The sequence below is a fragment of the Salvelinus sp. IW2-2015 genome, linkage group LG6.1 (assembly GCF_002910315.2).
Source record: "Salvelinus sp. IW2-2015 linkage group LG6.1, ASM291031v2, whole genome shotgun sequence".
Classification (NCBI taxonomy): Eukaryota; Metazoa; Chordata; class Actinopteri; order Salmoniformes; family Salmonidae; genus Salvelinus; species Salvelinus sp. IW2-2015.
This window is the reverse complement of record NC_036845.1, coordinates 11,031,705-11,058,092: the sequence shown is the minus strand read 5'-3', so window position 1 is coordinate 11,058,092 and position 26,388 is coordinate 11,031,705. Positions and strand designations below refer to the sequence as shown.

The 26,388-nt window shown below is 42.8% G+C and overlaps 1 protein-coding gene across 1 annotated transcript in view; it reads right to left on the bottom strand.

Annotated features, from left to right (window-relative positions):
* The window catches only part of LOC111965074 (autophagy protein 5), a 30,278-nt gene continuing 3,890 nt past the window's right edge, over positions 1-26,388 (bottom strand). Inside the window, exons 2-9 of the mRNA XM_023989058.2 lie at positions 26,089-26,204; positions 25,125-25,286; positions 24,656-24,783; positions 24,082-24,160; positions 17,361-17,523; positions 16,817-16,911; positions 7,621-7,738; positions 1-234 (exon numbers count right to left, since the gene is read on the bottom strand). Of these exons, the coding sequence (XP_023844826.1) occupies positions 98-234; positions 7,621-7,738; positions 16,817-16,911; positions 17,361-17,523; positions 24,082-24,160; positions 24,656-24,783; positions 25,125-25,232 (828 nt within the window). The 5' untranslated portion in view covers positions 25,233-25,286; positions 26,089-26,204 and the 3' untranslated portion in view covers positions 1-97. The remainder of the gene's footprint in view (positions 235-7,620; positions 7,739-16,816; positions 16,912-17,360; positions 17,524-24,081; positions 24,161-24,655; positions 24,784-25,124; positions 25,287-26,088; positions 26,205-26,388) is intronic.

Genomic DNA, 26,388 nt, shown 5'->3' with positions numbered 1-26,388 from the left:
CCCCCCCAGTCACGTGAGTTTTCCTGCTCTCTAAAGAGTCCGTTCGGAGTTTGCAGCGTTCCTAGTTGCCGGGTGTTACCAAACTTTGCCAGGGGTGTCAGTCGCTAGGCGCGGGTATGACGCTGATGTGGAGGAAGTTATCAGGGTGACTGAGGTGCTCGCTCAGCCACTGCAACGGGGTCTCCAGCAGGGGCTCAATCCCATGGATCAACACCTGGTAGCGCTTGGACTCGTCTGTATAAGGAGAGAGAGAAGGGAGACATGGAGGGAGGGAGGGAGATGGAGGATGAGAGGGAGCTCCAACTTAAAAATCCTTTTGACTTTGTGTCGACTCCATATATTTCTATTTCTACAAACAGAAATGCTAGAATTTTCTTTAAAACATCACCACTCATAGATTATAGTGTGGGAGTTTGTGTATGTGTGTGTGCAAGCGATAGTTAAGTGAGCGTGTGTTTAAGTTGTCCCTCTCACCTCAGAATGACCGAAGCCTCTCGGCTAGCGACAGACAGATTAATCAATCACAGTGACCAGGCCTGACCCAGGGACTGACCAAGGGTCACACAGCAAGACAAATGAGCCTCACTCACTCGGATGGCCCGACGAGGTGTGCACGTGTGTGTTTCTGTGTGTGCGKGAGAGAGAGAGTGTGTGTGCGTGTGTGAGTTAGTATGATAATCTGCATGCGCTCTGTGTTTGGATGTATGGCTACGTGCTTGAAATGTGTGAAAGTTTGCCAGCAGGTAGACTCATCTGAATSGGTGTCCATGTGAGTAAGTCTCAATGRGCATATGTTGTATGTRTGTACATCGATGTCTATAAGTTACTGGTTCACTCAAAGCAACAGTAGCCCCACCCCCTCAGAGACACTGGGCCCCAGGTCATGACCTTTCACCCACTCATATCAGAGCACTGAGGGGAAGGGCGGGGTCAAAAACACTAGAGGGGGCCGTAGCCAAGTCATGTAGGAGCTCAGTGTCTATATGACTACACACACATGCACTGACCGTTTCTCCTTATACGGTACCAAAAGATGCATACTGTTGCATGTACACGTAATATCTGAACGACCGTTACAATCGTTAGAAATATCTGTCTGAGTGAAGAATCSAGGGTTAGTAAGAAGCTCCTCAGGCACACCCACCACCTGCAGACTGGTATACAGTATGGATATACAGTGCCGTGAAAAAGTATTTGCCCCCTTTCTGATTTTCACTATTTTTGCATATTTTTGATAATGATTTTCAACCAAAACCTAATTAGATAAGAGGAACCTGAGTCTACAAAGAACACTTTTTTTTACAAATTTATTTAATAAACAAAATTATGCAACACCCAATACCCCTGAGTGAAAAAGTAATTGCTCCCTCAATAACTGGTTATGCYACTTTTAGCTGCAATGACTGCAACCAAATGCTTCCTGTAGTTGTTGATCACTCTCTCAYGTCGCTGTGAAGGAATTTTGGCCAACTCTTGCATGCAGAACTGCTTAACTCAGCGACATTTGTGGGTTTTCAAGCATGAACTGCTTGTTTCAAGTTATGCCACATCTCAATTGGGATTAGGTCTGGACTTTGACTAGGCCATTCCAAAACTTTAAATTAGTTGCTTTTTAGCTATTTTCATGTMGACTTGATTGAGTGTTTGGATCATTGTCTTGCTGTATGACCCACCTGAGCTTCAGCTTCAGCTCACAGATGGATGGCCTGACATTCTCCTGTAGAATTCTCTGATACAGAGCAGAATTCATGGTTCCTTCTATTAAGACAAGTCGTCCAGGTCCTGAGGCAGCAAAGCATCCCCAAACCATCACACTACCACCACCGTTGGTATAAGTTTCTTACTCTGGAATGCAGTGTTTTACCTTTGAATCAAACAGTGGGGCAAAATAGTATTTAGTCAGCCACCAATTGTGCAAGTTCTCCCACTTAAAAAGATGAGAGGCCTGTAATTTTCATCATAGGTACAACTTCAACTATGACAGACAAAATGAGAAAAAAAATCCAGAAAATCACACTGTAGGATTTTTAATGAATTTATTTGCAAATTATGGTGGAAAATAAGTATTTGGTCAATTAACAAAAGTTTATCATAATACTTTGTTATATACCCTTTGTTGGCAATGACAGAGTCAAACTTTTCTTGTAAGTCTTCACAAGGTTTTCACACACTGTTGCTGGTATTTTGGCCCATTCCTCCATGCAGATCTCCTCTAGAGCAGTGATGTTTTGGGGCTGTTGCTGGTAACACGGACTTTCAACTCCCTCCAAAGATTTTCTATGGGTTTGAGATCTGGAGACTGGCTAGGCCACTCCAGGACCTTGAAATGCTTCTTACGAAGCCACCCCTTCGTTGCCCGGGCGGTGTGTTTGGGATCATTGTCATGGCTGAAAGACCCAGACACGTTTCATCTTCAATGCCCTTGCTGATGGAAGGAGGTTTACACTCAAAATCTCACGATACATGGCCCCATTCATTCTTTCCTTTACACGGATCAGTCGTCCTGGTCCCTTTGCAGAAAAACAGCCCCAAAGCATGATGTTTCCACCCCCATGCTTCAACAGTAGGTATGGTGTTCTTTGGATGCAACTCAGCATTCTTTGTCCTCCAAACACGACGAGTTGAGTTTTACTCAAAAAAGTTATATTTTGGTTTCATCTGACCATATGACATTCTCCAATATTCTTCTGGATCATCAAATGCTCTCTAGCAAACTTCAGATGGGCCTGGACATGTACTGGCTTAAGCAGGGGGACACGTCTGGCACTGTAGGATTTGAGTCCCTGGGCGGCGTAGTGTGTTACTGATGGTAGCCTTTGTTACTTTGGTCCAGCTCTCTGCAGGTCATTCACTAGGTCCCCCCGTGTGGTTCTGGGATTTTTGCTCACCGTTCATGTGATCATTTTGACCCCACGGGGTGAGATCTTGCGTGGAGCCCCAGATCGAGGGAGATTAATCAGTGGTCTTGTAGGTCTTCCATTTCCTAATAATTGCTCCCACAGTTGATTTCTTCAAACCAAGCTGCTTACCTATTGCAGATTAGTCTTCAATTTTGTTTCTGGTGTCCTTTGACAGCTCTTTGGTCTTGGCCATAGTGGAGTTTGGAGTGTGACTGTTTGAGGTTGTGGACAGGTGTCTTTTATACTGATAAACAAGTTCAAACAGGTGCCATTACAGGTAACGAGTGGAGACAGAGGAGCCTCTTAAAGAAGAAGTTACAGGTCTGTGAGAGCCAGAAATCTTGCTTGTTTGTAGGTGGACCAAATACTTATTTTCCACCATAATTTGCAAATAAATTCATTAAAAATCCTACAATGTGATTTTCTGGATTTTTGTTTCTCATTTTGTCTGTCATAGTTGAAGTGTACCTATGATGAAAATTACAGGCCTCTCTCATCTTTTTAAGTGGGAGAACTTGCACAATTGGTGGCTGACTAAATACTTTTTTGCCCCACTGTATGTCTGTAGAACATTCTTCCAAGAGTCTTGATGATCATCCAGGTTCTTCCAGGTGCTTTTTGGCAGACTTGAGTCAACTTTTTGGATGAGATGACATTATGTCTGACGAAAATCAAACACTGCATTCCACAGTAAGAACCTCATACCAACGGTCAAGCATGGTGGTGGTAGTGTGATGGTTTGGGGATGCTTTACTGCCTCAGAACCTGGACGACCTCTCTTCATAGAAGGAACAATGAATTCTGCTCTGTCTCAGAGAATTCTACAGGAGAATGTCCGGCTATTCATCTGTGAGCTGAAACTGAAGCGCAGCTGGGTCATACAGCAAGACAATGATTCAAAACACACAATCAAGTCTACATGGAAATAGTTAAAAAGCAAAACAAATTTGAAGTTCTGTAATGGCTTAGTCAAATTCCACACCTAATCCACAAATTTGGCTGAGTTAAAGCAGTTCTGCATGCAAGAGTGGGCCAAAATTCCTCCCCATCGATGTGAGAGACTGATCATCAACTACAGGAAGCATTTGGTTGCAGTAATTGCAGCTAAAGGTGCCACAACCAGTTATTGAGTGCCAGGGGGCAACTACTTTTTCACACAGGGGAATTGGGTGTTGCATAAGTTTGTTAATTCAATAAATTAAATAAGAATACATTTTTTGTGTTATTTGTTAACTCAGTTTCCCTTAGTCTAATATTAAGGCCTATTACATTGAAATAACTTGATCCCACTTTAAACCAACTACCGMTCTTGAGAAAGTAAAACAATGACTGCATTACCGATTGTGGCCTGTGTTCATGATGCCGTTCCAGCAATGTACATTTTAACATTTTAGTCATTTAGCAGATGCACTCATCCAGAGCGATTTACAGGAGCAATTAGGGTTATGTGCCTTGCTCAAGGGCACATTGTCAGATGTTTCACCTAGTTGGCTCTAGGATTTAAACCAGCGACCTTTCAGTTGCTGGCCCAACATTCTTAACCGCTAGGCCRCCCTAAGTACAGCCATACATAGCAATTTATATGTATAGTCTATGATCACAGATACAATCACACACATACGATCAATACACTCACAAGTACTGACATTCATATTGCAATCACACTTTCTTCCACATACTGTGCCACTGGTGACAGTAGCAGGCACACGTGGGGGGAGGTGGGGCGCTCCCCTGACACTCACTATGACAAGGGAAATTCATCCCAAATATACACAGCTTGAATACCTGCACACATAATGTATGGTCTGGTAGGCCCTCTTATGGTTGTCRTGTCTTTTTCAGAGGGTGGAGACCAAGGTGATTAATTTGTATTTCTCCTCTGAAACGTTGTGAAAGCACTGTGTCATAGTGGACGAATTTTGAGTCCTCTAGATAGAATTCTATTGTGTATTTCCCATGGATCCTTCTATACTGTGGCCAGAAGGCATGGTCCCCTAGGTTTTACTGGAACGTGACATAATATTAGGGCACTTAGGAAGACTGACAGAGATGTTTTCACATCTGAATCACACTATGCTGCTGTGAGCCATTAACATGGWCTGTGTTCCAAATGGAACCCTATTCCTGTCATAGTGCACTACTTTTGACCAGAGACCTATGGGCTCTTGTCACAAGTAGTGCACTATTTAGGGAATAGGGTGCCATTTGGGATGCATGCATGGTTGTTATACATTACTATARTGTTTTGGGATTGGGGCCAATCAAGTTGTGTTTGATTAATGTTAATGGCATTAATCAAAACACATAACTTTATTGGCCCCAATCCCAAAACACTATAGTAATGTATAACAACCATGCATGCATCCCAAATGGCACCCTATTCCCTAAATAGTATGTATAACTCCATAACAACGTATTTCTAAAGAGGAATATTGACCACCATATTTTGAATAAAAATAAAAGATGACAAATTTTCACACTCATGAACACACACTGCGGTTGAGTATTGCGGCGACTAACAGTCAAGACATGATGTTTTGTTACTTAAGTATAGCCAAGTCCAATTTAAGAAGGCCGCAATCCCATTCATCCCTGCAGTGAGGCCAGCCAAGACTAAACAGTTACACCAGAACTCAACCAACACACTGACCGGCCAATAAGAAATGTGTGTATGTTAGGGGGAACTGACAGATATAAATCTATCAATAAATCTCTCTAGATCTGAAAAACATGTTTGTCTTATGATGTCTCATAAGAGTAATTTCCTTCAGCAATTAGGTAGTTTGTTCTTTCATGAATAAACTCCTCAACTGCATTTCAAAGAAAGAACAGGGAAATGGAGTTTGCAGGTATACAATAAACAGACCATAAGGTATTGACTTGGAGACCTCTGTCTCATTTCTGCCTCCCCCTACTTAACACCTAACACACCCACCGTCCCTCATATCAAACTAACCACTGAAACCCAGAACACCCCCACTCTCTGAACAGTGAGACGGCCCGTTTGATGAGAAGAGACTGGATTCGCTATTGATACTGACTGTGGTGTTCTGTGTGGGCGGATTGGCCAATAGTTTCACTCCTTTGTTCTGTGGGCTGTACCATGAATGAGTAAAATCAATAAGAGGGGTGAGTAGGCGACTATTGGTGGCGCGTGGGCTTGTCAGTCGGGGGGATTTCTGCATTCTCCACTTATTATAAATATCACCACAAAAACAGTTTTTCTTTATAAAAGAAACATGTCACATTTGTAAAGGACATGACGGGGGATTTTTCAGAAGGCTTTGACCCGCCGAGGCAACTATTTCTGAGGCTTGTGCAACTGAACTTGTCCTGCGTCATTCATGGGGAGAAACGTGTTACTGTTCAGACATATCTCTCCTGTCTCTAACCCAGTTAAACCATGTCTAATACCTTGGTCAAAACAAAGCGTTCGCAGACGTCAAAGCTGACCAACCGACTGCTAATCAGAATAAGATGCTGACGTCCGATTTTCCTGCGTGGGTGGAAGAACGTCGGTCCGGTCCGGTAACAGTACGACTCATCTGAGTATCATGCTGCCATATGCTGGGAATCCCCAGTTAATATAACCCCTGGTTACATGTTTCGTTGGGTTAGTTCAGTTTGACGTGTTTCGGGAGTGCTTGAAGGGCCATCAAGGCTTCCAGACAAAACAGAGGGGAATGTTTTAAAAAATTTGGTTTGATGTTTGAAACATCACAGAGTCGAGTGCTGGGACGTCCTTATCCGATAGGTACTCACAGGGAATCGGGTCCCCAGAATACGTCTGTGAACAATGCCACCATTAGGCTGCCTGAGTACCCCACCCAGTCCCTCTAATCCAAACACACCGCTATAATCCCCCGCTATCACACACCCATCTACCCAGTGAGGAAGAGAGGAAAACACAACAAACGACGGGAGACAAAGCAGCACTTTCACCTTTAACAAGCGAAGCCACCACCCTCCTCAGAGGAGGAGAGAAGGAATTAAGAAGAGAGAGAAATGGATAAAAGAGATTATATAAGTACAAGAAGGGGATGAAAAGAAAATATAGCGATTCTTGATAAAGCAAGAGAGAGTGGGAGAGAAGGAGCGAGCAAGACGTGAGGGAGGCAGACAGAGAGCGAGAGAAAGAGATGCAGGCAGTCAGGCAGACAGAGCAGAAGTAATGGTAGTGGTGCATTGCTCCATGCAGGTGATTCTCCTGCAGGTCCTCTGTCTCACAGCTCCATTGTCTGCTTATCTACTTCCTCTGCACAGCCCTCCAGACACTACCTGTTTAGGCTGCCTCTCTCTCTCTTTCTCCATCGCTCCCTCTTCTCTACATCTAGCGCCGCTCCTCATTCCACTATGTATTTTCTTCCCCTCCCCCTTGCTTTTCACTCTTTCACATGAGGGCGACTATTTTCCCTCCTCGACCCTCTCCTGTGTTTTATCTCTAAAAGTCCTCTTTTACTGTGTAAATAAAATAGACCTACATGGCTGATGTCTTTATCCTCTGGCTCTGTGAGATGCAGAGCACCTTTGATAGCACAGTGAGGAAGAAACAGGTCTGCTTTCTCTTGTGTGTGTGTGTGTGTGTGTGTGTGTTGTGTGGTGTGGTGTGTGTTGTGTGTGTGTGTGTGTGTGTGTGTGTGTGTGTGTGTGTGTGTGTGTGTAAGATAGGTATATGTGTATAGGTATTAGTGTAGTGCAATGTCTATGAGTAGGTAAGTACCGTCGTTGGATATGGCCACGGGGTACACCTCCTTCAGCAGATCCCCCAGCGTGTGTGTGTAGCCGTCGGGCGAGATGGGGCGAAACAACTTCTGGATGAACGGCCTGTCACTCATCGTCTACATGGAGAGTGGGGAGAGGAATCAGAGCATGACAAATAAATTACATACAGTGCCTTCGGGAAGTATTCACACCCCTTGACATTTTCCACATTTTGTTGTGTTATAGCCTGAATTTAAAATTGATTAAATTGAGATTGTGTACCAGTGATCTACATGCAATACCCCACAATGTTAAAGATTAACAACTGTAATGTCTTGAGTCAATAAGTATTCAAGTATTCAACCCTTTTGTTATGGCGAGCCTAAATACATTCAGGAGTAAAAATGTGCTTAAAAAGTCACAATAAGTTGCATGGACTCACTCTGTGTGCAAAAATATTGTTTACATTAATTTTGTAATGATTACCCCATCTCTGTACCCCACACATACAATTGTATGTAAGGTCACTCGGTTGAGCAGTGAATTCAAGCACAGATTCAACCATAAAGACCAGGGAGGATTTCAAATGCCTTGCAAAGTAGGACACCTATTGGTAGGTGGGTAAAAATGGGTAAAAATGAAAAAAGCTGACACTGAATATCCCTTTGAGCCTGGTGAAGTTATTAATTAGGATTTGGATGGTATATCAATACACCCAGTCACTACAAAGATACAGGCGTCCTTCCTAACTCAGTTGCCAGAGAGGAAGGAAACCGCTCAGGGATTTCACCATGAGGCCAATGGTAATTTTAAAACAGTTACAGAGTTTAATGGCCGTGACAGGAGAAAACTGAGGATGGATCAACAACATTGTAGTTACTCCACAATACTAACCTAAATGACAGATTGAAACGAAGTCTGTACAGAAAACAAATATTCCAAAGCATGCATCCTGTTTGCAATAAGTTACTTAATTTATTACTCAAGTACTTTTATGCAATAGCTTGACAAAGCCACACAATAGCTCCAATGTAAGAACATAAAATGAAGTGCTTATTCTAGGCTACAAGTCATGACTCGATTATTTCTGGCACTGACCAAAGCCCTCGGGAACTGCGCCCAAAATGAATATACAACTAAATAAGCCAAAGTCTCTGATGATTCAATCACAGGCTACTCCAGTGATAAAAGTTAGGTGCAATTAATCATTTCATACATGAGGGTAGCCTCATGATATCTCTCAATATTGGCCGCCATTAACTGGATATTTGAGTGATAAAGTGAACTATACCTGACGAGTGGTTTAGGTTAATTTTCCCATCCTTTGTGGGCTCTGCCTGTCAATCAACAAAAGGGTGCATTTGCCGATGTACTGTTAGCTGTGTTTACAATGTTTACTTTGCAAGCTACCAGTAGAAACTTAGAACTTATCCTCTCCAACTGCAGCGTAGACCTATCTAGTGAAGTTAGCTAACATTATCCCCTTTTTAACATTGTTTTAAGCGTTTAATTATGATTGCTGCTGACAGACATGACAGGCACTGAGGTAAAAAAATATAATTGGCTAGCTAATAACAGATTACGTCAATATGGCTAGGTAACAAGCTAACTTTCAGTAGACAAACTAGATGGCTATATTTGCTTGCCATCTATAGTAGTGATGACAGTAGTCTGACTGACAACTTCACCAGCACGAGGACTTGCCGATGTCAAGCTCTTTAGAAAAAGCCTAATCTCTGGTGATGCAAACTAAATGACACGTTGTTTGGTTAGCTAGCTAGTTACATTTCAAATGGATAGGCTACCCTCACGCATCTGAAATTACATGATCAATTGATGTTTAATGATCATCAAAAGCACTCTGTTACTTGCTGTATAACTCTGACAGAGCTAAATGTGTGCAATTTATTTGCATGGAATAATCTAAAATGTCTAGTTCTGTCTATGCTCTTCAAGAGGTGATGATAATACAACCAAAAAGTTATAACATTTAACAATCCCCTGAAAATGGCATGCAGTTGTCAATGGTTTTAGTGGAGCTGGGGGTCTCCTTGCCCCCCAGCAGCAAAATCGAACGCTCTGCACCGTTTTGAGACGTTTTATTGATAACAACCTATTGAAGACAAGAGTCCACCTACAGACACATCTACTAAAATATTAAAAGTGGTGCTTGCTACCCAGTCTCTGATCTGAGGGCACATGAGAAAGGTGACGCTCGCTGGATATGGTCCAGAAGATCAGGCGTTCGTACACGGACACCGGCGATCGGGTTGCTATCAGTTCTGGGAAACCAGTTTGTCTATCAGTTCGGGGAAACCAGGAGCCTCTGAGGTGACAAACAGGGTGACAAACGGCGAGTCTGACACACAATAGCAACTAATCATGGGAGCTGTGAAAAGGAAACCGGCAAAGGGAGGGTTCGAGTAACGGAGCGGTAACTAACACCGCCGGGCGTGAGGTAGGGAAGGTGACTCTAAAGGCGCGAAGCTGGCTCTTGGGTTACCAGAAAGAGTGACTCACCGACAGGAAGCGTAGAGTTTGTGTGGGATTATGCCAGGAGCTGGAGTGGAGAGAGTGCGATAAGTGACAGCTACTTCGTTGCATTTTTAAAAACCGCCATGAATAATTGACCCGGGTACCATACAAAGAGGGGGCCATTGATCCTGGATAGAAGTGCGATACTCTTGGACAGAGACACTTTCTTTTCAGTTTGTGTGACACCAGAGCTAGCAGAGTACCACCTGGCGACACCCAAGAGCGATGCGTCATTAACTCTCCGACGATGAGAGGTCAGGGGAAAAGAGACTCGCTCTCCCTGACTGAAGCGAGCAAAGGAACTCAACCCATAGCCTAATTGCCGGTGTGGATTCAATCCGACTAATTGACAGTAAACTGGTGGCTGAGGTGCACAAACGTAAATCAATATAATAATAATAATTTTTGGCCCGTGACATGAATGGGCAGAAGCGGAGGGAGGAGTGCCCTTCTCAAATGGAACAGTAATATGCGCCGCTCGGTCATGTTGTCAACAAGGCAGCATGGTGCATCGTCTAGAAACATATAAACTCAGCAAAAAAGAAACGTCCCTTTTTCAGGACCCTGTCTTTCAAAGATAATTCGTAAAAATCCAAATAACTTCACAGATCTTCATTGTAAAGGGTTTAAACACAGTTTTCCATGCTTGTTCAATGAACCATAAACAATTAATGAACATGCACCTGTGGAACGGTCGTTAAGACACTAACCGCTTACAGACGGTAGGCAATTAAGGTCACAGTTATGAAAACTTAGGACACTAAAGGGGCCTTTCTACTGACTCTGAAAAAAACCAAAAGAAAAATGCCCAGGGTCCCTGCTCATATGCGTGAACGTGCCTTAGGCATGCTGCAAGGAGGCATGAGGACTGCAGATGTGGCCAGGGCAATAAATTGCAATGTCCGTACTGTAAGACGCCTAAGACAGCGCTACAGGACGGACAGCTGATCGTCCTCACAGTGGCAGACCACGTGTAACAACACCTGCACAGGATCGATACATCTGAGCATCACACCTGCGGGACAGGTACAGGATGGCAACTGCCCGAGTTACACCAGGAACGCACAATCCCTCCATCAGTGCTCAGACTGTCTGCAATAGGCTGAGAGAGGCTGGACTGAGGGCTTGTAGGCCTGTTGTAAGGCAGGTTCTCACCAGACATCACCGGCAACAATGTCGCCTATGGGCACAAACCCACCGTCGCTGGACCAGACAGGACTGGCAAAAAGTGCTCTTCACCGACGAGTCGCGGTTTTGTCTCACCAGGGGTGATGGTCGGATTCTCATTTATCGTCGAAGGAATGAGCGTTACATCGAGGCCTGTCCTCTGGAGCGGGATCGATTTGGAGGTGGAGGGTCCGTCATGGTCTGGGGCAGTGTGTCACAGCATCATTGGACTGAGCTTGTTGTCATTGCAGGCAATCTCAACGCTGTGCGTTACAGGGAAGACATCCTCCTCCCTCATGTGGTACCCTTCCTGCAGACAGGAATGATTTCCTGCAAGACAGGMATGTCAGTATTCTGCCATGGCCAGCGAAGAGCCCGGATCTCAATCCCATTGAGCACGTCTGGGACCTGTTGGATCGGAGGGTGAGGGCTAGGGCCATTCCCCCCAGAAATGTCCGAGAACTTACAGGTGCCTTGTTGGAAGAGTGGGGTAACATCTCACAGCAAGAAGTGGCAAATCTGGTGCAGTCCATGAGGAGGAGATGCACTGCAGTACTTAATTCTTATGGCTGCAATCTCGTTTACGGGTTGATGTGACAACAGCCAGTGAAAGTGCAGGGTGCCAAATTCAAACAACAGAAATCTCATAATTAAAATTCCTCAAACATACATGTATCTTATACCATTTTAAAGGTAATCTTGTTGTTAATCCCACCAAAGTGTCCGATTTCAAATAGGCTTTACGGTGAAAGCACCACAAACTATTATGTTAGGTCACCGCAAAATCACAGAAAAACACAGTAATTTTTCCAGCCAAAGACAGGAATCACAAAAAGCAGAAATAGAGATGAAATTAATCACTAACCTTTGATGATCTTCATCAGATAACACTCATAGGACTTCATGTTACACAATACATATATGTTTTGTTCGATAAAGTTCATATTTATATCCAAAAACTTCAGTTTATATTGGCGCCATGTTCAGAAATGACTCCAAAATATCCGGAGAAATTGCAGAGAGCCACGTCAAATAACATAAATACTCATCATAAACTTTGATGAAAGATACATGTTTTACATAGAATTAAAGATACACTTGTTCTTAATGCGAACGCTGTGTCAGATTTCAAAAAGCTTTACGGCAAAAGCACAATATAAAATAATCTGAGAACAGCGTTCAGCCACAAAAGGAAGCCATACAGTTACCCGCAAAATTGTGCAGTCATCAAAATTCATAAAAAGCATTATAAATCTTCACTTACCTTTGCTGATTTTTGTCGGAATGCACTCCCAGGACTCCCACAAGAAATGTTCGTTTTGTTCGGTAATGTSCATTATTTATGTGCAAATAGCTATTTTTGTTAGCGTGTTTGGTAAACAAATCCAAAGTCTGGAAGTGCGTTCACTAAAAGCAGACAAAATGTCAAAAAGTTCCGTAACAGTCAGTAGAATTGAATCAATCTTTAGAATGTTTTTAACATAAATCTTCAGTAACGTTCCAACTGGAGAATTACATTGACTTCAGATTTGTGATGGAACAGAGCTCCCTCTCATGTGAACGCGCATGGTCAGAGCATGGTCAGGTCATGATACACCTGACTAATTCCTGTCTCCTTCGGCCTCACTTCACAGTAGAGGCATCAGACAAGGTTCTACAGACTGTTGACATCTAGTGGAAGCCATAGGAAGTGCAAACTTATCCATATCCCACTGTGTATTCAATAGGGGCTTGGTTGAAAATCGTCCAACCTCAGATTTCCCACTTCCTGTTTGGATTTTTTCTCAGGTTTTTGCCTGCCATATGAGTTATGTTATACTCACAGACATCATTCAAACAGTTTTAGAAACTTCAGAGTGTTTTCTATCCAATACTAATAATAATATGCATATATTAGCAACTGGGACTGAGGAGCAGGCAGTTTACTATGGGCACCTCTGGGCACCTTTCATCCAAGCTACTCAATACTGCCCCTGCAGCCATAAGAAGTTAATGCAGCTGGTGGCCACACCAGATACTGACTGTTACTTTTGATTTTGACCCCACATTTGTTCAGGGACACATTATTCCATTTCTGCTAGTCACATGTCTGTGGAACTTGTTCAGTTTATGTCTCAGTTGTTGAATCTTGTTATGTTCATACAAATATTTACACATGTTAAGTTTGCTGAAAATAAACGCAGTTAGTTGACAGTGAGAGGATGTTTCTTTTTTTGCTGAGTTTCTCTCTTTTCCATAAAATATATGTTTGAATTTTCAAACTAGATTTCATTGGGAAGGCAATTACTCCACATGCTTAATCTAGTCTTGGCTACGTCACTTTTGTTTTGAGCCTACTTCACCGTGGGCTTTGAACGGGAGCCAGCCCGGTACAAAATGAATGCTATTCACTTTTCACCTGGTGTAAACTCTTCCCATCCGGCCCAGATAATCAAATCCCCTCCACTGAGGGAGTCAGTTGGAGAGAAAGCTTGACCACTTTTCCCAATGAGCCCAAGACCTTCCACTGGTAAATAAAAATTCCAAGGGGATTTTTTTGGAGCTCTCATTTCCCTCAGCCACTGAGGCACCATGTAATGTACAGTATACATGTAGGCTACCTCATGTAATTGGATGTCTCCCTCTCCTCCATGGAGGAGCCAATCTGTTTAGCTTAAACATCATAATCATAACACCTAGGTCTATAGCTTAACACTATACTGTAGCCTACAATATGCCATGGGTTTGATTCCCTTTCCATTCATTCTATTCCAGCTTGTCCTAATTTCTCCCACAGTAGTCCACACACACACAACAGGGAAAAATAATATTGAAGAATATTTTGTAGGCCTGGGTATTCTGAGTGTTATGTAACATAATAAGTGAGCAAGAAATTCTTGCAACAGTATGCCCAGTGGCTTTCACATCTGTTGCCTTAACACCCACAAGCAGGGCTTGTAAACAGATGTGTCACTGTAAAATCATCCCCTAGAGACATTTAAGAAACTATCAACCTAGTTTCCTAGAAGGTGCCTCTCAAAACCAACATAAAAAAAGGTTAGTGGGGCTGCCATTCGATTGATGAGTAAACATTTAGTCACAGGAGAAAAAGGCATACCTGCCGAGAAACAATGTAACCGGTCTATAATACAAGCATCCCACTGGGCACAGACATCAGTTCAACGTCTAGTTTTGATTTACATTTGGTTGAGTTGTCAACTAACGTAAATTCAAAAAACAAATTCACCATGTCATTCGATTTAGGTTAAAAGTTGGGAAAGAAAAATACGAAATGCCCTTTACATTAATGACTTTTTGCAAATCCAATCAGTTTTCCACAATGATTCAACGTCATCACATTGATCTTTTGGGTTGAAATTACACGGAAACAACGTTGATTCAACCTGTTTTTGCCCAGAAGGATTATCATTTTCACTTTCCGCAAGATTGAGTGGCTCTGGCACTTTGTAACACAGTGGCGTCACTTTTAGAGCGGGAAACTGGCGGCCGATTAAGACTGGCGCGAAGACACGCACAGACACAGATAAATCCATCCCCTCGAAATCTCTTCCCTTTTCCATAAGGAACACAGTCTAGGGGAAGTGAGTGCTCTGTTATTTAGAGTCAATGTTGTCATTAATTCTGTCTGCATCAAAAGCAGCACGTTATTTACACTAAAGACCGCAATTTGCCATTAAGGGGGGCCTGCAGGTTGAAATATAGTCATCAATCGTGACTTCTGCATCCGGACCCGGATAGCTTTGTCCGCCGTTGGTTCAGTTAACTTTGGAGTACACAACTACATTTCTGTCTAGACCCAAGGAGTCCTGTTGCGCATGGTGCGTCTGTGGTTTTACAACCACTGTTTTATTATTGTGTTGAACCGTTTTATTATAGGCGAAATAAAAAACGATTTGTTGAAGTGTGAAATTAGTTACATATGTACCTAGTTTTGGGACACAACATTGGGAGTCTGTATTGGTTGTCCAACCAATACAGAGACTTCCAATGTTGTGTCCCAAAGCAAATTAGTACCAAGCTTTTGTTAAATTTTGCTTGTATTTTTTTTTTGAAAGCCATATAAGCACGTGACAGAATTGGCCACAATATTATAATTGAAGACTAGGCATTACATCGCATTTTCCTGGAAGTTGCAAAAAATATTCATCATCTCATTTTGTGGTAACATTTTGTTTCCTTTACCAACTAAGTCAATATAGGCCAAGACGTTTTTATAATGTTTTAGTCAACACTTGAATGATATATTTTATTGTTCTGTTTGGTCGTCTTTAATTTTGAATAGATTTATGATTGTAACATTCCAGTAAAAACATTGATGAGAGATTTCATGGGCATAAAGGCTGACATCTGTTATAACACAGCAGCAAAGCCCTGACAACCTACTCTGATTCCCCTGGAGAAATTTCCACATCAATCTATACTCATTTGTTTATTCTTGTTGAGAAGAGATGGCCTCAAATACTATGGAATAAGGTAGGCAAAGCTATATACCAGTCGAGCTGATCCGAGGGCTTATTGAATGCAGTCTTGGGTAAAATCATGCCCATTCCAGGCGCGCCGTTTCCCCACACAGTTTTCCTACACTATGGGATACACATGGCCTAATGTTTTCCAGACCTTCAGGGCGAGACACTGGTGCTTATTCATCATTTTGAGGGAATTTCATCTGAGTCATGGATGCGCGGGATCCCCCTTAGGAATTCACCTGTGCCCGCGTGCATCCCACGGTTTGGGAACGCTTCATTTGAGTTGCCCACATCCAACTATATACTAGTCAAACTAAACGATGGCCAAGCACACGCTCAGAACAAACATTAGGCTAACACATTTGTAGTTTAATGGGTGGGTGATATCTGGGAAAAGATGAGGATTGTTTGATTTATCTGCTGTTATCAAAGGAGTTTGACAAAATAATTTTTGGAGGGAAAAAGTTATTCACTCAACATCTCCAGGAAACATTTTTGCAACTGAGCACTTCTGTAGGGTTGTTTCTGTCACTGGATCACAATAAATTACAAGCTTACTAACAAATAAAAAGTTGCTCAACAGCAGCCCACTTTAATCATAACCGTAGGACTAGGCGGTATCCTATTCATGAAGCGCCTTACTAGTCAGTCATACAGCACCATCTACGGGACAGTTCAGGTACTAGACTGCATCGTCATTATACCAGGCAGTGGAGTGACAATTAATTCATGATTGTGTTGATAAGTGGTTTGTGCTGCACATTTCAGTTGTAACATTATATTTCTGTATACTGCATATTTTGTTTCATTTTTACTCTGATTTTCATATTCACTTAATGCTTTCTCATATTCCTAAAAGCACTATCATGTTCTATCTGCTTATCAGATGATAAAAGAGTATTCTTTCAWTACTATGCATTGCCGTATTTGCGATCTGCYGTATTCTTTTGATTGCATCGATGACATCATCTATTAACAGTACCAGTGATGCCGCACTGCAGGTCACACTGGCTGTGATGTCAAAAAGGTACGTATTAGCCCATTTACCAGGTATATCCTGAAGGGGATGTAGCGGAAGCCTCCCTCCTCTGTGGGGTATTCCATCAGCTTGCGGTTCATGGCCCAGAACTGGTCAAACTTATCTGAGGAACACAACACAACTACATTTACATACAAACTGTCCCCATCTCCTTTAATGTTTTTAAACCAGCTCTACGAGCCTTCTGAAACCCTGGTAACCTTTCCTGGTTTCTAACTCCCCTCCCCTGTATCTCACTTTCACACAATTTTAGCTTTTGAAATATTTCAGATCTGTTTTCTCTTCTGGGTGGAGTTGTAACTGTCTCTTTCTCTCTCTGTTTCTGGTCTGGTTTGGTTATGGAATCCTCCAAAAGAGTATATTTTGGTAAGTGAGAAGAGAAAAAAGCTTTGCAGCTGAGGCAAAGACACTGTTCAGAGAGCGTGGGTGGCATGGTTTTGACTGGTTGGCTTGGGGGTGTGTAAGTTGTTGAGTAGAGGGGAAAAACAAGGGTACAGAGTCTAAAAAGTCAATACTTACATATGTGTGTGTGTATGTGTGTGGGGCCCTCACCGTTCTGCAGACCCATCCACAGCTGCTTGTGGTCTTTCTTCTGCATGTCGTTGATGACCTGGCTCTTGTGTTTGAGGGCATCCGCCTCCTTGATGCTGGACATGAAGTGGGCCTCGATCACAGAGTTAGAGGGGCAGTGGAGCAGGTCACGCTCTGGGAAATTCTACCTCAGAGAAACCACACAGGCAGGACTGCTTTTTAGCACTGTATACCAAGGGTTGGAACCGGTTCAGGGAACAGAACCGAAAACTGGAAAATAACACTTTTCAAGGAACAAAAGTGATCCATACTGTTTCAGGAATAGAACCGTAATTTTAAAATCATGGGAACCGGTTAATAGCGTACTTTTACGTTCCAGGCATTTTTTTCTAGTCCCACAACAAAACACAATAAAGTCCTCACGCTGTCACTCAGGAAAGTTACATAACTAGTGCCTCCAGAGATGCAACCTCTCTTATCGTCACTCAATGCCTAGGTTTAGCTCCACTGTACCCACACTCTACCATACCCGTCTGTACATTATGCCCTGAATCTATTCTACCACGCCCAGAAATCTGCTCCTTTTACTCTCTGTTCCCAACGCACTAGACGACCAGTTTTGATAGCCTTTAGCCATACCCTCATCCTACTCCTCCTCTGTTCCTCGGGTGATGTAGAGGTTAACACAGGCCCTGTGTGTCCCCAGGCGCTCTCATTTTTTGACTTCTGTAACTGTAAAAGCCTTGGTTTCATGCATGTTAACATCAGAAGCCTCCCCCCTAAGTTTGTTTTACTCACTGCTTTAGCACACTCGCCCAAATCAAATGTATTTATAAAGCCCTTCTTACATCAGCTGATATCTCAAAGTGCTGTACAGAAACTAGAGGTCGACCGGAATGGCCGATTAATTAGTGCCGATTTCAAGTTTTCATAACAATCGGAAATCGGTATTTTTGGACACCGATTTGGCCGAATTATGTATATTTTTACACCTTTATTTAACTAGGCAAGTCAGTTAAGAACACATTCTTATTTTCAATGATGGCCTAGGAACGGTGGGTTAACTGCCTTGTTCAGGGGCAGAACGACAGATTTTTACCTTGTCAGCTCGGGGATTCAATCTTGCAACCTTACRGTTAACTAGTCCAACGCTCTAACCACCTGCCTCTCATTGCACTCCACGAGGAACCTGCCTGTTACGCGAATGCAGTAAGAAGCCAAGGTAAGTTGCTAGCTAGCATTACACTTTTCTTATAAAAAACAATCAATCAATCATAATCACTAGTTAACTACACATGGTTGATGATATTACTAGTTTATCTAGCGTGTCCTGCGTTGCATATAATCGATGCGGTGCGCATTCGCGATAAAGGTACCTAACCATTTACMWCAATGCCTTTCTTAAAATAAATACACAGAAGTATATATTTTTAAACCTGCATATTTAGCTAAAAGAAATCCAGGGTAGCAGGCAATATTAACCAGGTGCAATTGTGTCACTTCTCTTGCGTTCATTGCACGCAGAGTCRGGGTATATGCAACAGTTTGGGCCACCTGGCTTGTTGCGAACTAATTTGCCAGAATTTTACGTAATTATGACATAACATTGAAGGTTGTGCAATGTAACAGGAATATTTAGACTTATGGATGCCACCCGTTAGATAAAATACGGACCGGTTCCGTATTTCAATGACAGAATAAACGTTTTGTTTTCGAGATGATAGTTTCCGAATTCGACCATATTAATGACCTAAGGCTCGTATTTCTGTGTGTTATTATGTTAAAATTAAGTCTATGATTTGATAGAGCAGTCTGACTGAGCGATGATAGGCACCAGCAGGCTCGTAAGCATTCATTCAAACAGCACTTTCGTGCGTTTTGCCAGCAGCTCTGCTGTTTATGACTTCAAGCCTGTCAACTCCCGAGATTAGGCTGGTGTAACCGATGTGAAATGGCTAGCTAGTTAGCGGGGTGCGCGCTAATAGTGTTTCAAACGTCACTCGCTCTGAGACGTGGCGTAGTTGTTCCCCTTGCTCTGCATGGGGTAACGCTGCTTCGAGGGTGGCTGTTGTCGATGTGTTCCTCATTCCTCGAGGGACGGAAGCTATACTGTTACACTGACAATACTAAAGTGCCTATAAGAACATCCAATAGTCAAAGGTATATGAAATACAAATGGTATGGAGAGAAATAGTCCTATAATTCCTATAATAACTACAACCTAAAACTTCTTACCTGGGAATATTGAAGACTCATGTTAAAAGGAACCATGTTCTCATGTTCTGAGCAAGGAACTTAAACGTTAGCTTTCTTACATGGCACATATTGCACTTTTACTTTCTTCTTTGTTTTTGCATTATTTAAACCAAATTGAACATGTTTAATTATTTGAGGCTAAATTGATTTGGTTGATGTATTATATTAAATTAAAATTAATGTTAATTCAGTATTGTTGTAATTGTCCTTATTCCAAATACATTTAAAAAAATATTTTTTATTATTAATCGATCGATTAATCGGTATCAGCTTTTTTTGGTCCTCCAATAATCAGTATCGGCGTTGAAAAATCATAATCGGTCGACCTCTAACAGAAACCCAGCCTAAAACCCCAAACAGTAAGCAATGCAGGTGTAGAAGCATAGTGGCTAGGAAAAACTCCCTAGAAAGGCCAGAACCTAGGAATAAACCTAGAGAGGAACCAGGCTATGAGGAGTGGCCAGTCCTCTTCTGGTTGTGCCGGGTGGAGATTATAACAGAACATGGCCAAGATGTTCAAATGTTCATAGATGACCAGCAGGGTCAAATAATAATAATCACAGTGGTTGTCGAGGGTGCAACAGGTCAGCACCTCAGGAGTAAATGTCAGTTGGCTTTTCATAGCCGCTCACCCTGATGTCCTTGCCGTGTCTGAATCCTTGCTTAGGAAGGCCACCAAAAATTCTGAGATTTCCATCCCCAACTACAACATTTTCCGTCAAGATAGAACTGCCAAAGGGGGAGGAGTTGTAATCTACTGCAGAGAGTTCTATCATACTTTCCAGGTCTACGTCCAAACAGTTCGAGCTTCTAATTTTAAAAATGAATCTCTCCAGAAATAAGTCTCTCTCTGTTGCTGCCTGTTATAGATCACCCTCAGCTCCCAGCTGTGCCCTGGACACCATATGTGAATTGATTGCCCCCCATCGATCTTCAGACCTAAACTGGGATATGCTTAACACACCGGCCATCCTACAATCTAAGCTAGATGCCCTCAATCTCACACAAATTATCAAGGAACCCACCAGGTACAACCCTAAATCCGTAAACATGGGCACCCTCATAGATATTATCTTGACCAACTTGCCATCCAAATACACCTCTGCTGTTTTCAATCAGGATCTCAGCGATCACTGCCTCATTGCCTGCATCCGTTATGGGTCCGTGGTCAAACGACCACCCCTCATCACTGTCAAACGCTCCATAAAACACTTCTGCGAGCAGGCCTTTCTAATCGACCTGGCCCGGGTATCCTGGAAGGATATTGACCTCATCCCGTCAGTAGAGGATGCATGGTTGTTCTTTAAAAGTAATTTCCTCACCATCTTAAATAAGCATGCCCCATTCAAACAATGTAGAACTAAGAACAGATATAGCCCTGGGTTCACTCCAGACCTGACTGTCCTCGACCAGCACAAAAACATCCTGTGGCTAACTGCACTAGCATCGAATAGACCCCGCGATATGCAACTTTTCAGGGAAGTCAAGAACCATTACACACAGTCAGTTAGGAAAGCAAAGGCTATCTTTTTCAAACAGAAATTTGCATCCTGTAGCTCTAACTCCAAAAAGTTCTGTGACACTGTAAAGTCCATGGAGAATAAGAGCACCTCCTCCCAGCTGCCCACTGCACTGAGGCTGGGAAACACTGTCACCACCGATAAATCCACGATAATCGAGAATTTCAATAAGCATTTCTCTACGGTTGGCCATGCTTTCCTCCTGGCTACCCCAACCCCAGCCAACAGCTCCGTACCCCCCGCAGCTACTTGCCCAAGCCTCCCCAGCTTCCCCTTCACCCAAATCCAGACAGCAGATGTTCTGAAAGAGCTCCAAAACCTGGACCCGTACAAATCAGCTGGGCTAGACAATCTGGACCCTCTCTAAAATTACCTGCCGCYATTGTTGCAACTCCTATTTCTAGTCTGTTCAACCTCTCCTTCGTATCGTCCGAGATTCCTAAAGATTGGAAAGCTGCCTCTTCAAAGGGGGTGACACTCTAGACCCAAACTGTTACAGACCTATATACATCCTGCCCTGCCTTTCTAAAGTCTTCAAAAGCCAAGTTCAAAAGCCATACCTTCTCCGCTGTGCAATCCGGCTTCCGAGCTGGTCATGGGTGCACCTCAGCCAGGCTCAAGGTACTAAACGATATCATTACCGGCATCGATAAAAGCCAGTACTGTGCAGCCGTCTTCATCGACCTGGCCAAGGCTTAAGACTCTGTCAATCACCATATTCTTATCGGCAGACTAAACAGCCTTGGTTTCTCAAATGACTGCCTCRCCTGGTTCACCAGCTACTTCTCAGATAGAGTTCAGTGTGTCAAATCAGAGGGGCTGTTGTCCAGACCTCTGGCAGTCTCTATGGGGGTACCACAGGGTTCAATTCTCAGGCTGACTCTTTTCTCTGTATATACCAATGATGTCGCTCCTGCTGCGGGTGATTCCTTGTTCCACCTCTACGCAGACGACACCATACTGTATACATCTGGCCCTTCTTTGGACACTGTGTTAACAAACCTCCAAACAAGCTTCAAAGCCATACAACACTCCTTCCGTGGCCTCCAACTGCTCTTAAACGCTAGTAAAACTAAATGCATGCTCTTCAACCGATCGCAGCCCGCACCCGCCTGCCCGACTAGAATCACTACTCTGGACGGTTCTGACTTAGAATATGTGCACAACTACAAATACCTAGGTGTCTGGCTAGACTGTAAATGCTCCTTCCAGACTCATATTAAGCATCTCCAATCCAAAATTAAATCTAGAATCGGCTTCCTATTTTGCAACAAAGCCTCCTTCACTCACGCTGCCCTCGTAAAACTGACTATCCTACCGATCCTCGACTTCGGCGATGTCATGTACAAAATAGCCTCCAACACTCTACTCAGCAAACTGGATGCAGTCCATCACAGTGCCATCTGTTTTGTCACCAAAGCCCCATATACCGCCCACCACTGCGACCTGTATGCTCTCGTCGGCTGGCCCTTGCTACATATTCGTCGCCAGACCCACTGGCTCCAGGTCGTCTATAAGTCTTTGCTAGGTAAAGCTCCGCCTTATCTCAGCTCACTGGTCACCATAACAACACCCACAACGTAGCACGCGCTCCAGCAGGTATATCTCACTGGTCATCCCCAAAGCCAACACCTCCTTTGGCCGCCTTTCCTTCCAGTTCTCTGCTGCCAATGACTGGAACGAATTTCAAAAATCACTGAAGCTGGAGACTCATATCTCCCTCACTAACTTTAAGCATCAGCTATTTGAGCAGCTTTCTGATCGCTGCAGCTGTACATAGCCCATCTGTAAATAGCCCATCCAACTACCTACCTCATCCCCATATTGTTTTAATTGACTTTTTTGCACACCAGTATTTCTATTTGCACATCATCATCTGCACATCTATCACTTCAGTGTTAATTTGCTAAATTGTAATTACTTCGCTACTATGGACTATTTATTGCCTTACCTCCTTACTCCATTTGCACACACTGTATGTAGATTTTTCTATAGTGTTATTGACTGTACTTTTGTTTATCCCATGTGTAACTCTGTGTTGTTGTTTTTTGTAGCACTGCTTTGCTTTATCTTGGCCAGGTCGCAGTTGTAAATGAGAACTTGTTCTCAACTGGCCTACCTGGTTAAATAAAATAATAAAAACCTATTCCAGTGTTGACCTGCGAGCTGAAAATCTTTGCCTGTGCGTGTTTAGGCTACCTGCCCTTCCCCCTGCGAAGCATAGGCTACTGACGTTACAAGCTTGATTCAGAAGATAGGGAGAGATTTTTAATTAGCAAGAGAAAAATGTGTAAACTTTTTCAAAGCTAGTTAAGGATACTATAGGCCTAGTTATCATGTTTCACGTTGGATGTATTAACGACAAAAAGGTAAGACGTGTTTTAAATTCCGGTGCCGCTCTGCACACACAAGCTTGTTAGCTAGCTAGCTCAAAAGACATTAAAAAGTTCCTCCATAGAAGCCGTCCTCCTAGGTATAACTCTGTGTACCTAATTCATATAATGCATGTCATAACAAGATGCCCAGTGCTTCAAGCCTCCTCCTCAACCGTCTCTTGCTCTCTCCACACCCTCAAAATTTGTCACGTCTTGCGCCATAGGCTACACTTGTCTGTCCATCATGCATGTACACAACAAGCTTGCCGCACTGATTGGTGATGTAATTTAATGAGCTAAATGTTTTTTAAAAACTTTTGATTTCACAGGATAAAAAAGGAACGATATAAACCGGTACTTTTTTTTGGTTCAAACCGGTTAAGAATTGTATTTTTATGGTCGGAACAGTGGAATGAAACGGGGGRAAAAAAGTGGTTCTGTTCAGAACGAAACGATAGGAAAATAATTTCACTTCCAACCCCTGCTGTATACAGGCCAGCATTTGGAGGATTCTACATTTGGAACAGCAAATATACTTGCTGCTCCATATGTACTGTGTTAACTTGCTGAAAAACTAATTCTGTGTTGTACCTTAAAGTGCACAGTGATGCTCCACGGCAGGGCAGTGTTGGAGGCATGCAGGTCAAACAGCAATCCGATTGGATAGTGCCTGCAATGAATAAAGCCACACCACATCAGTTGAGGAAACATGTCACCAGGGCTTCATTCTGTTCCAATTCTGAATCATAATGAGTTATCCTCTCCTTCACCTTGGGCTGGATCCTAAGTAACCTTTTAATACGTTTTAGAGAAAATACACCTTATTTACCCAAAGGTCTGAGTTATGTGTGTATGTCAATTTAAGATTAGGACTCATGTCCAACCAAATGTCAAAAGCTTGTGTTGGGCTGCCACCTGGTGCCTGAAATGTAAGACTGCAGACAATTGGTATGTAGTCTACTCATTGATGATGACGATGATAGGAGGTGAGTTGATCTGCTCAAATCTGATCTGTAAAAGATGTACTCTACTGCTGTGCTAGGACACTTGTTTCTATGGAGGGGCACAGGGAATTCTAACCATTATATTCACTAGTAGTTGTTAAAAGAAGTCAATAATTTACAACACACATAGACCTCACAGTCCTAATTTAAAGCTCACCCACCATTTGAGTGGCGTTCCTTCGAAATCAAACCACATCTCCTCTACGTCTTCGGCCTTCATGACCTTCAGGAAGTGCTTTTTCACCTTGTCTGTGACCAGAGTCAGGTAGCTCACCCTTGGCAGGAGGAGCTGAGGAGAGAACAGCAGAGGGGGAGAAGAGAGTGGCTCAATCTAGATCCCCGCAATAGTCCATGGCTCAAGCCAGCTCAGTAGTCATCATGTGTGACCTGAATTAGCTAGACCTATGTCACAAATGCTATGTCCATTGCACATGAGGTTGGTTGCACCTTAATTGGCGTGGAATGGTATCAAATACATGGTTTCCATGTGTTTGATGCCATTCTATTTGCTCCGTTCCAGGCATTATTATGAGCTGTCCTCCCCTCAGCAGCCTCCACTGGCATTGTCCAGCAAAGAGACATTTTTTTWTTTTTTTWACTTAGTACTAGTCTGCATGATGTCACACTTACATAGAAGGGTTCGGCCTCTCTCTCGGTGATCTCATCCTGGTAAAGTGTGAAGCAGGTCGGAATCCGACCAAACCAAACATCTCGCAGCACGTCCTTGTCATCTGCCATCCTCCTGTCGCTCCCAGTGGCACATAAAGGAAGTATTCTCTAGCTATAAACCACCTGTCATCAACAGATTAAAGGGTCAATCCGAGATTGGTACATTCATTTTGGGAATTTTAAATGAATGTTATATACCCATTGATATTTTAAGAGTTGAATTGATAAATTCCTCATGAGTTTAGTTCAACTGTCGTACCCCATCCAAACCCAAAATATGAGCTTGTTTTACTTGGTTGTTTGTAAACAATGTCATTGTAAACAAACCCTGCATAACCTCAAAACACGGCTAAAACTAGAATTATCGGTCTATGAGTGGCCCGTTGTTGTTTGAACTCCAGATTTTGCACCAATGACAGTCAGTCTCATATTAAAGAGAGTACACCAGAATGGTAACATTCGAAAGCTCTCTACAGAACGTGTCAATGAAGTTCTCTTTGGAACCAGTCAATCACAGCTCTGCAAAGAGTTCTAATCTTACCACAGTTTGTGAACACACAACTTCAACTAGCCAGCGTTAGGCTAGTGGAGAAATACAAAGTGCTAGTTAGCTAACGTGTTAGCTAGATACTGTAACTAACTAGCCACGACTTCACTTGTGGTGAGGAATAAGATTACATTTAACATAGTTAACTAAGCAACGGTGTATTGGTTACTTTGCAACGATTTACATGTACATTATTATGTATTGACTTGCTAGCTAGCCAACTAGCTAGATAGCTGCGTACGCTACCTAGCCTCACTGACACTGGCAGAAATAGTWGCGAGGCTGTGGGCACATTTGAAAGTTTGYCCTAAACAAGTGGTAGGACTAGGAGCATATCATTTCTAAAAGTTTTGAGACAAATGATAAACAACATCTTACTTTTCTAGAGCGTTTGTAACCAGCTGCGATGAAGGAAGAGGGCCGTAGTGGTGTTGTCATTCGCCTGTCAAGGAAAAAAAGCAAGAAAATCCCCCTTTTCGCTGACGAGGTGTAACCTGCAGTATAGAGTGACATCCAGTGTTCATTGTAGTGTATTGCAATAATCATGTTGAGATGGTTGTATTCAGTGCAAAGAGGACCTATAAAGTTGTTGGTTAGTGACGATAATTTTGATTCGCCTAGTAATCGATAAGTCATTTTGATGTTATTTGWAGTTTCATTTACAGCTTGGAAACCGCA